General features: G+C 40.5%; 1 protein-coding gene across 1 annotated transcript in view; it reads left to right on the top strand.

The window, feature by feature from the left end:
- Positions 1–1324: 1324 nt before the first annotated feature.
- The window catches only part of osbpl10b (oxysterol binding protein-like 10b), a 47294-nt gene continuing 34235 nt past the window's right edge, over positions 1325–14383 (top strand). The window contains exons 1-4 of the mRNA XM_072679851.1: positions 1325–1767; positions 4804–4979; positions 6949–7028; positions 9912–10145. Coding sequence (XP_072535952.1) covers positions 1490–1767; positions 4804–4979; positions 6949–7028; positions 9912–10145 — 768 coding nt within the window. The 5' untranslated portion in view covers positions 1325–1489. The remainder of the gene's footprint in view (positions 1768–4803; positions 4980–6948; positions 7029–9911; positions 10146–14383) is intronic.

Below are 14383 nucleotides of genomic sequence, written 5' to 3'. Positions count from 1 at the left end.
ATGGGACTTACAAGGCTTATACAGCAAATTTGTAATGGAAGTCTATGTAACTCAAAAAACCCAAGGACCCAAGCAGTACCAGAACAAATTGCACACAGTAGCTGATATGCTATGCATTATTCATTAAGAATAATGTTCAGGTTGTTATCTTATATATAATGTTATATAACCTTCAGAATGCTTTTGAGCATAGGATGATCGCTGGTGCTATATATATATATATATATATATATATATATATATATATATATATATATATATATATATATATATATATATATATATATATATATATATTCTGTAACTGCAGATCTCCACAAGACATTTTACTTACTTAACAACAGTCTATAAAGGGGGAAAAAAAAACATCCAGTGAGTGGCAGTAAAACACCTCGCTAATGAAAGAGGTCAGTGGAGAATGACCAGACTGGTTGAAGTGGACAGAAAGGTTATAGTAACGGCAGAAAAGCATCTCAGAATGTGCAACACATCGAACCTTCATGTGGATGAGCTCCAACAGCAGAATTCCACTTCTGTCAGGCAGGGACAGAACGCTGAGGCTGCAGTGGGCACAGGCTCACCAACAACTGGCCGGTTAAACTGGAAAAACATAGCCTGGTCTGACCACAGACCCAACCTGTCTTTTGTCAACAGTCCACACTAGTAAATGTGGTGTAATGGTGTGTGGGGAATGCCCGGCACAATGTCTTGGCACACTCGGGTCTAGCCATAGAAATCAATCATCAATCGAATGCCTCAGCCTATTTGAGCACCTTTGCTGACCATGTGCATCCCTTAATGGCCACAATTTACTCATATCTAATTTACACATGCCCAGCATGATAATGCACCATGTTACAAAGCACAAATCCATCCCAAAGGGTTTCATGAACATGACCATGAGATGAGAGAATGTCCTGCAGTGGCCTTCCTAGTCACCAGATCTGAATGCAGGAGAAGACCTTTGGGGTGTAGTAGAATTTAAAGTCCTTCAGAAGAAACTGCAGAAATGATGTGATGCAACCATGTCAATATGGACCAGAATCTCAAAGGAAAGTTTCCAGCACTTTATAAAACCCATGCCATGAAGACCTGAAGCAGAGGCTCTATTCAGTATTATTCAGTGTTCCTAATAAACTGCTCGATGCGTGTATAAATCCGTATATAATATGACCTAATGCGATTTTATATATTTGTATGATTCTGTAAGTTATTAAGTAGTAAACTTTGTCTTCTTCAGTGCTGAGAAGAGGAGGGGAGCTCGGACTGCTGCTGTAGTAGGAGGAGGGGGCGGGGCTGAAGCGTCCTCTCCGCTCCAGCCATTCCGCTGGAGAGGTTGAGGGAGTCCCACACAGCTCAAAACAATCCCACAGCAGCGCGACGAGCTTCAGCGGCCGCTCTTCCCTCTCATCATTCCTGTTGTTTTCTTTCTTCAGCAGTAATGTCAGCTGTGAGTCTCCTCGTCGTGTAAAACTGTCAGCTTGGACCAATGGAAAAAGCATGTGGAGTGTCGCGTTGCGGGAGCAGCAGGACTGTGGCAGCGGCGGCGGCAGAGGTGGCGGCGGCGGCAGCAGCAGCGGCAGCAGCAGCAGCAGCAGCAGAGCGGGGGAAGCCCACAGTGAGGCCGGGGAACAGCTCACCCAGAGCGGGCAGGAGCTGCTCTCCTAGTCCTGGACGTGGAAGCGGGAACCCGTCCCAAAGCCACAAGCGACACTTGGAGGGAGTTCTCAACAAATACACGAATCTGCTGCAAGGCTGGCAAAACAGGTATCTGCCTCATTTCTGCGAGTCGTTCTCGCTGAGCCTGACTGAACTTTTCTTTAAAAACAGTTCCTAGCCCGAGTGTTTGGAGGAGTGTTGGAGCTCGACGTTGCCTGATAGCTATTGAGCCATTTCTCCATTACTCGTCATGAGGGACCATCCCACTCACCCATCTCATCCGGGAGGAATCGACCTGTTATTGTCTTTAATGCAGTGCATGTTTAACTAGAAGGTGGGCTAGGCAGAAGAGTAAATATATGTGGAAGCTACAGTTTAATGCCCATTTCTCCCTGTGGAAACACGTCCGTGTCCAACTTGAGCACTCAGTTTTATCAGAAGACTGTCAACTGCTGCACAGCCTTTTTTTTTTTTTTTTTTTTTTTTTTTGCAGTATTATTTATTATTTACAGCATATTGTATATAGGGATATTAATATGACAACAAATCTGTATTTATTAATTAATAATTAATTATTAATAATAATTTTTTATTTATTTCATATCACATATTATTCTGTGTTAAGTTAAGTAATGAAGCAGCACTAATTATTCCATCTCTCTAACTATCACTGATCAGTAGTGTTTAAGTATTAGCAATATCCATGACAAGCTCAGAAAGACAAATTGTCATTCAGAGTATCACAACACTGACTAAACACGTTTACCTCTGTCCACTATTTTAATCTTTTAGGAATCAGAAAGCTACTAGCTAAATACATACAAGTGCAAGGGTTTATATGGCCAAGAATCAAAAGCATTTATTTTGTGAGTGTTGTGAATTAACACAGACGGTGGTGGACGCCTACCAGCAAGCGTGTAACATGCATAAGCCTCCTGCCTCTCATTCATAGTGGGGCGGTATGTTGTTTTGTGTGAGGGTGGGAATTTCATGGCTCTGCATACTGCATGAGTGAATGCAGCGCAGCCCTAGTTACGCTCCTTTCATCTGGGAGAGACTATGACTCATCTGTGATAGGAAATCCCTCACCCCCTTAATGTTCTCTTCTCGCTGCTGCCTTGCCTTGCAATCGATGGGGAAAGCAGCCAGCCGTATAATGAGCCCAAAGATCAGCGAGTCTTCCAAATACCCCACACGTTTGCTCATACAAGAACTGGACACACTGATGACCATGTGCATGTGGACTGGAAGAGACAGAATGGGCTTTTTATACACTAGGCCAGAAAATCAAATAGGGGGTGGGGATTTGGTTGGTCATTATTCCGTGCTCTTATTAATTCATTCGGACACGAGCATCTACACACACATCATTCATGTTGTATGTCAGACAGTGGCTTTGCCGTGTCTGTGCCCTATGAACCCAACACTCCACTGATGTGAGCGTCTTTGGCACGTGACAGGACACATTTGGAATTGACGTCTCAACTTCTTTCTGATTTAACAAATGTCTTGCTTTGCCGTGCTGTGTTGCATTCAGCTCGTTGTAGACGTTTGAGAAGTTTGATTCTCAAACTGGGGCCACAGTCTTATTATTTATTATTGGTGTATAGAGACAGGGATTTGGGCTATTCTGCATGAGGGTGATCTCAGCATCTGGCTCCAGGATGCTTGTTGAATTTTAAAAGCCAACAAAAACAAGCTGTTCTGTTTGTTTTGGAACTGCCTGTGCTTATCGGCCCCTGTTAGGTCATCTAAGGGCAGCCGCATACAATGTAACATGGTACAGTGAAGCACTACACTACCTTTGAGGGGGTATGTGTATAATAGATACAGCTGTATGCGGAAAGTTTGAGCACCCTTGGCCAAATGACATGCTTGGCCATTCTGGTTAATTGAGAAGTAGCAAACAGAGTCTCTGTAGATGTGTTGAAATCATCAAACTGACCTGTTCAAAAGCTTACACACAGACTCAGCACTTCATAACACCCCCCTTTGCAGAAATAGCTTGCAATTGCTTTTTGTAGCCACCTAAAAGTCTTTCCATTCATGTAGTTGGAATTTTTCCCATTCTGCTTCATGTTGACATGATTGCATCATCCTATTTTTGCAGATTTTTCCGGGGCACTTTAATGCTGCAAAGATGTTCTTTTGGATTCATGAAACCAGTATGAGACCACGTTTGGTTTGTGATATGGTGCATTGTCATGCTAGAGGTATCCATTAGAAGATGAGTAAATTGGGGTCATGAACAGTACAACAGCACAGCAACAATAGGCTGTAGAATTCAAGTCATTGGTATAAACAGACCCCTGGTGTACCTGGAAAATAGGTCGAGAAAAGGTTGGGCTCACAGAATTATGTTGTGGGCGCCAAATTCTAACCCTACCATCTGTGCAACTTATCAAAAATTGAGATTCATTGGACCAGACAGCATGTTTTTATTTTTTTGTTTTGTTCAGTTTTGGTGAGCCTGTCCACTGCAGCCTCAGTTTTCTGTTCTTGGCTGACAGAACTGTAACCTGATGTGGTCTACTTCAGTTGCACCCTGTTTGCCTCGAAGTTTAAGACGCTCTGCATCTTGAGGTTGTACATCACCGCAGTTGTACAGTTGTACATTGTATTATATACTTTCATCAACAAGATGTTAATTTCTGCAGAACTGCTCCTCTAAAATCCTCTGAGACTGTTATGCTGAAAATCCCAGAAGATCAACAGTTCTAGAAAAACTCAAACCAGCCCGTCTGCTACCAGCAATCATGCCATACTGAAAACATACAGAAGTACTGAAGTGTCTGAAGTTATACAGAAGTACCCATATCTGCATGATTTTATGCATTGCACTGCTGTCACATAATGGACTGATTAGATAATTGCACCAAGTCTATGTGACACGAGTGCTTAGTGAGCTTCATCAGTCCAAGGTAAACTCCTTATAGCTTAAACATGAATTGCAGACTAAACTGCAGCAGGCTGAATAGGTGCATAGCTGTATGTTGGTATTTGTGGCATCACAAGTTCCATAAATGATCCTAAAAAGTGAGGAAAATTCAAAGGGTAGAAAAATGTGTTCTCCAATATAGGTTCTTGTGTGACTTTATGCCCCCTCCTTCCTCTCTTTCTCTTTCTTTCCCCTGCCCCCTGCAGATATTTCGTGCTGGACCCTGAGCTCGGACAGCTGCAGTACTTCTTAAACGAGCAGAGTAAGAACCAAAAGCCGCGAGGTTCCTTGCCTCTGATAGGCTCCTCTGTGGCCCCAAGTGATGAGTTCCCCTTCATGTTCACGGTCTATGCTGCTAACGGAGAGCTCTTCAAGCTTAGAGGTAATAATAAACGCCTGATGTTTTTCTGCTCTGTGCCACTACTTTTGATCCCTGGTTTCTGCTTTCTGTCTCGCTGTCTTTTTGCAACACTCTCTCTCTACCTCGTTCTCATCATATTCACTTTCCACTGCTCTGATCCTCCTGTCCTTGCGCCACCTCAGATCAGATTTCTTTATCCGCTGTCATTCGTTCCCTTTTCTTCCCTGCTCGTGTCCTTAGACTTTTCTCTGTCTGCCATCTTCTAAACACTGCTTCCTTTTATCAGTGCTGTTACCTGGGGCAAACCCCCTCTTTCTTTTCATTGGAACATATCCCTCTCTGTGTCTCTCGTTTCTTTCTTCTCTGCTGCCAGCTGCGGTCGTCTCCGCCTCTCTGCCTCTCTGCCTCTCTCTCCCTCTCCCAGTCGAAACAGGCTGCCTTTTATTATGTCTGTCTTCGTCCTATCTCTCACTGCGCCACATTAAACCCATTGTCTGCACATGCAGAACTAAGTGTCTGCGCGTAACGTAACAAAAAGGCATCTTAGATGGAATTCTAGTTTAGAGCAGGGACATGAATAGGCACACTTGCAGTGGGATGCAGTGTGATATGAGCGCTGCAGGGGTCAAGCAGCACTCTACTCCCTCTGTGGTTGTGCTCTGAAGCAACAATCTTCAGGTGCTACTTTTCTCATTTCACACTTTTCTGGTCTGACCCCAGGCTAGAGCCGAACCTCAAATTGAGTTTGTGTGTTTCGCGCAAGATTTAATATCTTGCTGTCATCTTGATGCTGGAAAATGCTCACATTTGCTACAACGTCTCTATAAATAACTGGGGCAGTTACATTCTGTTTTTCTGTGCTCAGAATTCAATACAGGAACACTGCAAGTATGGCACAAGACCAGTATTAAGGTCGCTATACTGCAGTATTCGCTTACTATAGACTCATCAACATAACATTTTAATTTTTAGCAGGATACTCACATATAGAGGAAGTCATTGTAGAGAAACACCTGTTATAATAGTTTTTCTAAAACATTAATGCCAGAGATGTCGTTTTACAGTAGTTCTGCTCTGCCATATGCTCAATATGCTTCTCTAAGCTGCAGCGTAGCATACTTAAGAATACTTAAGAATAATAAATTAATAAAATAATGAACACCTACAAAGCAGGAGAAGGCTATAATGTAATAGCAAGGCATTTTCAGATAGCTCATATGCTCATATGATTGGTAGAACGGCAAAATAAGACCCCATGTTTGACTGCAAAAGACCTTCAGGGAGATTTATTAGACTGTGGAGTGGTGGTGCACTATTCTACTGTGCAGCGACACCTGCACAAATATATATATATATATATATATATATATATATATATATATACCTTTGTGACCTTTCCTGTGTCCTCATAACAAAATCAGTATGAGCGCCAAGTCCTATCCGCAGGAATGAGCAGAAATATGTAGGTACAGAATTTCATGGCAAGAACACCTCTCTAACTGTTTAGCACAGTGGTTGGATGAATCATGCTTTGGGCTTGTGCTGCAGCCAGTGGCATGGGGAACATTTCACTTCATTTTTATTAGAGGAAAGAAGAATGGATTCAAAATAGTTATGCTTGCATGGTAGACATCATGGTACCACTGGAAAGAGAAGGTCTGATAGAAAGTCTGTATGTTTCTCTGCAATGACCCATTTCATATCAGACTACTCTGACCGACTTTTCACGTTTCCAGGATTGAGTTACACAGAAATTTGAAAAAAATGAAGAGAATTCTTGGTCAATATTGCTACAATATGAATATGAGCAAGTTTTGGGTACAGTGTTGCAGTATGTCATTAGAGACTTAGGTATAGTATTTCATAGTCTCCCACAATATAATTTATTACTATGTGGAATGAAAATTAATTATGTTGGTTGCAATATTTACTAACTATATATAGACAGCTTTAGGGATGATTCTGATAATTGTATTATATACCTGTGCAGCTTGTGATGCGTGTGAGCGGCAGCTTTGGATGAACCAGCTCCAGCTCTGTGCCCGTCGTCATTCAGATAGCAGTACCAAGGTAACCCAGTTTTTTACAGTTCAGTCCGTTCTTTGCTTTGGCTTCTTCTTTTCTCTCTCTCTCCCTCTCTCTGTTACTCTGTCACTCTATGATTCTCCCTCTCTGTTTCCTTTTCCTGTGACCTCTTTGTCACTTTGGCAACTGCCCCGGCAATCTTGTGATTCAAGGGTGCTTTCAAGGATATTCTCACTCACTTCCTGTGCCGAATGAGGGACAGTTTGCTGAAGATGCACTTCTTCACAGTTGAGATCTTGTCAGCTCTCTTTGAACTGCACTTTGAAAGACCAATCATGAGTCCTGTTGTGCTGACAGGCTGTGCTTTGTGTTCTTCCAAACTGAACAGTTCAGGAATGTGCAGCTTAGTTTAATGTTGTTGGTTCAGATTATCTGAATCTGAGCACTGTATGCATCTAATGGCTGTAGTGCCAGCCTTCCTTCCTCCTCTTTACTGTAAAATTACAGTGTTATGTACAGCAGGAGTGCCCAGCACCTGTCCTGGAGGGCCGGTCTTCAGCAAAGTTTGATCGTTGTCCTTCACAAACCTGATTGAACTCATTTCATCATAATTGGCAGGTAAAGTGGGTGTGTTTTTAAGTAGGGCAGTTTCCAAACTGGTGCTGGAGACAGGACCCTTAGGACTGGGGTTGTGCACCCCTAATGTACAGTATTAGTAGTATGCGAATAATATGGCTGTGGAGAATAAAGCCATTATGTTTTTATGTAGGGTATGTTTTATACCCTAAATAAATGAATTAATAAATAATGCCTAGTTAGTGCTCACTGCAAAAGATTCCTAAATATAGTTCTTCAAAATAGTGAGTTTTACTGTTACTTTGAACCTCTGCAAAGTTAAACATTAATCATTCACTTTCACTTTCATTGTGGTACTAAGTTACACATTAAAAGCTCCCTTTCACTGAAGCAGACCTGCCTGTTTGTTTACTACCATACAGGGGTTGCATGTCCTTACAGTCATTATTTACATTTGGTGGACATATATATCATCAAATGGATGTGTCTAACTGGTCCTCTGTGTCTTCCTGCAGAGGAGGAATGATGGATTATACAGTATCTTGTATCTTTTAATGAAGCTTTGCTTGTGAGCTTGTAATCTTTACATTTATTTGCCATTTCTGTTTCAACCATTGCTTTTAAGCTGCTGAGTGTAAAGTTAGTGTTTCTGGCACAGTTGTCCAGTATAAAGTTATACAGAAGCATTCTAATGTTCCCATTTTTATGACTACATTTAGTACTTTTAGTCTTAATCCCACACTGATTGGTCATTTTATAATATATAATGTATAAAATAAAGGTACAACAAAGGGTTTTTGAAGGATGCCATGGAGAAGCCCGTTTGTAAAAGGAGTATGTGAAAAGTATGTGTAAGTTTAAAGAACCTTGACATTAACTGGATTTATTATTTTATTTTTTTTAATTTTTAAAAAGTTGTTAACACACACATCTTCTCTACAAACATGGTTCTTCTATGGCATTGCTCAAAGAACCTTAAAGAACCCTTATAGGTGCCCTCTATTGGTTTACCATTGCTGACTTTAGTCCATTCAACCAGATATTATTTGATTGGTATTTTGTATGCTTACTGGTCAGCGGTAGTCCTACAGCTGTGGTTCTTCTTTATTGCCACACAGTGAGGTGGGGTTGATAAAATGCATGCAGAACCAGATGGGCCTCAGTCAGTAATTACCAATGTATGTCTAATGGTCCTGATGCGCATATGTTGTCACTGTCACACAAAAACATTCTTAACTTTCAATGAATGATTTTATTAGTCCTTTTGATTTATTTCTATTGGTCTAATCATCATGACATTTTGATACAAATAAAGAACAGCTGCCAAATTCATGTTTTGTCAATAAGTGAAAAACAGACATTAAGATACGTTAACTTAAGATAAGTTTTTTTTTTTTTTTTTTTTGACATGACAGTTACAGTTGCAGTTGACAGTTGCATGACAGTTACAATATAGTAGGGGTACCTGATAAATTGTCTGGTACAGGGCAGGTACGTTTATAAACTGGCAGCTCTGCACAGCCTTGCCGAGGTTTGTTGTGAGGTGTGATTATCTAATCTCTGGCTTATGCAAGCTTTTTCTCGCCTGAGATAAGACGGCTCCTATGTTGGGCTGTTTATTAGACTGAGGCTGTGCAGCTTGGTCAGGTCTGATTAGAGCAGACTAAAAGCAGCTTTCAGTCTCCTCGAACTCAAGTTTTTTCAGTGTGTCTTCGTTCAAGTTCATCTTGTGCTTTACCCAATGAAGATCATGCTCATCCATATGTATACTAACTAGTTTAGAACTGGCTTTTAGAGTGAGCCTTTATGCAGCAGTCTCCAAATTTGTTCAGACTCAGCCTAGAGGCTTTTCCATCAACTGAGGAGACTGATGTATTGATTTTGGTGTGATTCCACACAAAGGATGGGGAACATTTAGGTGCAAAATGCTATTAGATGGCGTGGTTGCTTGAAGGTAGCAGATCAGGATTTTGTACACCATTGTGTACTGTGTGCGCAGGAGAAAGTTTGAGAGATGGAGGTATTTATGTGAGCTGTGGTGGCGTCCTTTGCTTCCGCGCTGCTCCCTGGGGAGCATAATGCATTCCAGCACATTCTTTCTCTCTTCTCATATTCCTGCCTCATCTCCCTTCCTCCCTCTCCATTCAATTCCCTCCCTCCTGTTACTCTCTCTCTCCCTCCCTCCCTCCCTCCCTCACTGATTGTGAGGCTGCTCTTTCTGGTCCAGCCGATCAGAAGATGCCCTCATGTGTGATGGGGCAGCGGGGTGGCAATCAAGGGCCCGCTCGTGTCCTCGAGAGGAATTGTGGGCGCCCTCATTCGAGCTCCTGCTGCTGCTGCCATCTCTTTCAGGGCTGCCGCACCTCTTCCTCGGCCTCCTCCTCTTTCTCGGCTGGCCGGACCCGCAGTTTCTCCTTACTCCCACACCCTGCCCCGTCCTGCTCCTCCATCGCAACCCAGAGACAGAACACCCCGCATGGCCATGGGAACCCTGGCTCCATCATCACCATCACCCACCACAAGTCCCCCACCACCAGCCACCGGGCCTCCAACCACAACCCTGCACGTCTGCACCAGGTCAAAGAGGTAGGGCCAGGCTCATTGGCCAGTACAGCTAACTCACCATCAGCCTTAAATTGATAGCTCAGGAAAAAATCGCACTTGTGCACTTTTGAATGGACAAAAATGTAATAATTTTAATAGACAACAGTGTGCTACACAGTGCCCGAAGCTACATAAAGGGCAAGGGTGCCTGCATACTTGTTAGCTGTGTTAGCCTTAGTTACATTAGCTACTTTGAAAACACTAAAGAAGTGTTAAGCAGAACATTGTGTACATTTAGCTTTTCCTGAACTGTCTCTTTAAAACACACCTCATGCAATAGAGTTTGGCTCTGTGAAGGCTTTCATGAATCTGAAACTCACCTCACCTTTAAGGACAGAAATGATATGTAGCCATGTGTTGGATGTAGGATCATGCACTTTGTATTTAAATATGTTCCGAAAATGATTCCTAAGTAGGAAGCTCTTTTTTGAAATAAGACTAAATTTGTTTTAATTATGTCAAGACAATGTGTAATGTTTTACAGTAAAAGGGTTAATAATGGCTAATAATAGTAATAATAATAATAATAATAATAATAATAATGGTTAATAAAGACTGAGCTCATTTAGAAGTCAAATCTTTTATATGTATTTAAGTGACATAGTATAGAAAGTGTTAAAAATGACAATGTTATATAGATATAAATAATACATTTTGTCATCTTTTCAGTGTTTAAAACACACTTTGTGCTTTTCATTTAATTAATTGATCACTTTTTATCATTTTATTAAAACAGAGAAATTTCACAGTCATGGGGACAAGGCCAAAGTTGCAAAGTATTTTTTTGTAAAACAAAAATCATTATGATTCTGATGTATGATGCTATTAATATTAAAATAAATGATTAATAATAATTAAGAAAGTATTTCTCACTACGGGTGGGCAAAAAATAGATGTTTTTTTTTTTATCGAAATTTGATACATTTTGTTATTGTGATACATGTGAGCTTAAAAACACTGACCAACTGCTGTTTAATTAGATTAGAATAAGTGTAGCAGATTTTAAATATAAAACACTGCACTCAGTATGGGAGATGTTTAAAATAGCAATTTAAAAGAATCGCTACCTTTTAGAGACGCTACTGAAGCATTTTGTTGGCATATCACAATATTTGGATAAATATTGTGTTTCGTGAGATAATACTTTTATCATACCTCCGACCCCTATTTCTAACATAAATATATAACCTGGAAGAAATTGAAGAAATTGAAGAATCACCCATGTATGTTTTAATAGAGAAGTGTTTTGCTCACTAACGACTTCATTAATCTACTTTGCAGTATGTGAACAGTATAATGTTTCTTTAGTAACATGTATAACGACTTCATTTATCATTACCATGATTTGTGGCCTTTGTGCTTAGGCAGAAGCGTGTTTCTATACAGAAGTAGTCATTCCAATAAGCATTAATAGTAGAATCATGTGGTTCAGAGGTTAGGGATAGAATTTAATTGTAATTAATTTAATTGCAGCCCATATTGCAGATCATTAAGTTAATTTACTTGAATGGCTAAATTAGTAATTCACCACTGAATAATTCAGTGATCTTACTATAAGTGTTAGATTGATTTAATTGCATCCACAATTATTTTGGTGCTCTTGACCATTAGTTCAGTTAAAAAAAAATAGGATACTGCCTGTATTCGCCTTGTGTTTTGGGGATATTGATGAGAGATGTGCATAGCGTCAGTGTGGGCTACTTTACAGAAGCAAGTGTGTAATAAGAGCAGAGTTTATGATATTTATTTTATGGCATGTTTTTGCACAGGATGTCTTCCCTAATTAGAAAATTAGACCTGCACCCAAAAACACTAAGCTATCACCATAAACCTCACTCACACAGAGCGTGTTTCCATTTCCATCTCCACAGCTAAGGTGTATCCCAAGCTGCTGTGCGCCTCACAGATGAGTTATGCATCTAGACCCTACTCCTTTAAAACAGCGTCTGACGTTCTAATGTTTTGATGTGTCACGTGTCATTTGGTGTGGAGTTGTTCTTTATCCCTTCCTTAAAAATCATACTTGCCTGCTTTGCAAAATGCAGTATTAGCTGAGTCCTCTATGGAGCTCTTCAGACTCAGCTGGCCTGGGAGTGATGTCTCAGCGTTTAAAAGCGGCTGTTCAGCAGAAACTCTGTGTCATCACATTGTTTTGACATTGTTGCAGCAATACTTCACAGTTAGTGTTTCGTTTTTATGAGGGCTGGACTCCAGGGCATAGTGAATATATACTCATATGCTTTGACTGAAGTTCCACTACAATATTATCTTACATCAGCAACGATGTTGCATTATCACCCAACAGTGTTTACATACTTCTTCTTTATTATAAAGGGAAAAAAAAGAAAAAGAGAAAGCTTTTTCTATAACATAGGATAATATATAAAGTATTGACTATTTTAGGCCTGACCCAGTGTGGAACTATTTTACAGTGAAACATAAAATTCCAGTGTATTTATAATATCTGTGGCTTTGACTGCGTTTGAAAATGAAACATCTAGACCTATGCATGTGCTGCAGTTCTACAACTGTGTGTCTGTTTTCTAATGTGGCATGCCACCAAAACTATGCCGATCACTCATTAATACAGCTAGTTAAAAACCGGCAGCTGTTCAGAGCGCATTTAAAACCACAATGGAAAGCAGCTGGTTAATCCTCCTGTGTTAGAGAAATATCAAATCATAGCACGACTGATGTATTTTAGTGGACTGCTAATGTAGAGGCAAGGCCAGTTGCTCGCTCTCTTGGGGCCCTGGCTGCCGTTGACTAGCAACATGACCGCAAACTGAACTAGTGATCCTCTGGTCATACTGATTGCGCCTTACTCCACTGGGCCCTATAATCATAGTGTATTATCTGTGAAATTATAAAGATCGAATTGCTAATGGCCAATTACGACCGTATTGCGATACCTGGCTTGTGGCATCCCTGTTGTAAAGCCTGGGATACACTGTTTAAAACAGTGTATCCCAGATTCCACCTGTCTCCCAGACAGACCCATCGCTGTCAGCCACAACCACGGTCAGTAATCCAAACTAGACATCTGGAAGCATTGTCTCTATTTTTGTCTTGTTTATAGTTCAGTTACACTTAATAATATGTCTATTATTATAAATAATAGCTGCTGAAAGATCTCTGAGATGTAGAAGTTTTATAAGAAATAGAAATAGCAGATCTTACACTTGTCCTATGTGAATCTTATTCAGCTGAGATTGAGCAGAGATCAGTCTGAGCAGAATAATCAAAATAATGTTGTTTCTCAGGAGCTGCATTTCAGAAACAGGAGAAAACTAGGTCTCACATTATTATCAAAAAGGACTTGATGACTTAATGAGCCTAAGAGGAGATCTTAACTTGAATATTTCTTTCCTCTGGGATGGTATCAAATCTTAAATATGTAGATAGTTCATTTTTTGCTTCCTATTTCTCTGTATGAGTATCCATCTTAGACCTTCATGCAGCTGGCCTGTTAGGTTTATACTTTGCCAACGCACCGTTGGTCAAAAACCAGAGCATGTCTTTAAACCCTTTTAATTAAAACTCACTAGGTCTTCTGTTGCCTGGACACAAAGCCAGATGGTTCAAGCTAAATGATTTCATAGCAGTAGTAAATTGGGTATGATGGGTTTTTAATATGAATAGTTTCTAATTACAGCTCTATATGTCAGTGCCTTTCTGACCCCTCGGGCATATTCCTGTCAACAAGTTAGACAACACTTTGACCTTCCTTGGCAGGCCAAAGCATCCAAAGAGAAAATCATTTAAAACCAGCTGAACTGCAAAAGAGCTGTGTGTATGTGTGTATGTGTGTATGTGTGTGTATGTGTGTGTGTATGTGTGTGTGTATGTGTGTGTATGTGTGTGTATGTGTGTGTATGTGTATGTGTGTGTATGTGTGTGTATGTGTGTGTATGTGTGTATGTGTGTGTATGTGTGTATGTGTGTATGTGTGTATGTGTGTATGTGTGTGTGTGTGTGTGTCAGTGAGTCAAAGCACCACAGGGGAAATGAATCAGCAGCCTTTTCCAACATCTCCTCTGTGTGTTGAGTTAAATAATTCATTAGACTAGCTTATGCTGGCAGAGGCTTTTATCATATAGAGTAAGATATTGTCAGAAGATAAGTATAAACTGTTTTTGGAAGACCGCTTTACTGTTACTCATTCAACCAAATAGAACATAATTGGCTATCCACCACTTTTCACTCATTGTGTGGCATTT

Source organism: Salminus brasiliensis, chromosome 5, assembly GCF_030463535.1.
Source record: "Salminus brasiliensis chromosome 5, fSalBra1.hap2, whole genome shotgun sequence".
Taxonomy (NCBI): domain Eukaryota; kingdom Metazoa; phylum Chordata; class Actinopteri; order Characiformes; family Bryconidae; genus Salminus; species Salminus brasiliensis.
Note: the sequence above shows the minus strand (reverse complement) of the source record. Positions and strands in the feature narration are given on the sequence as shown.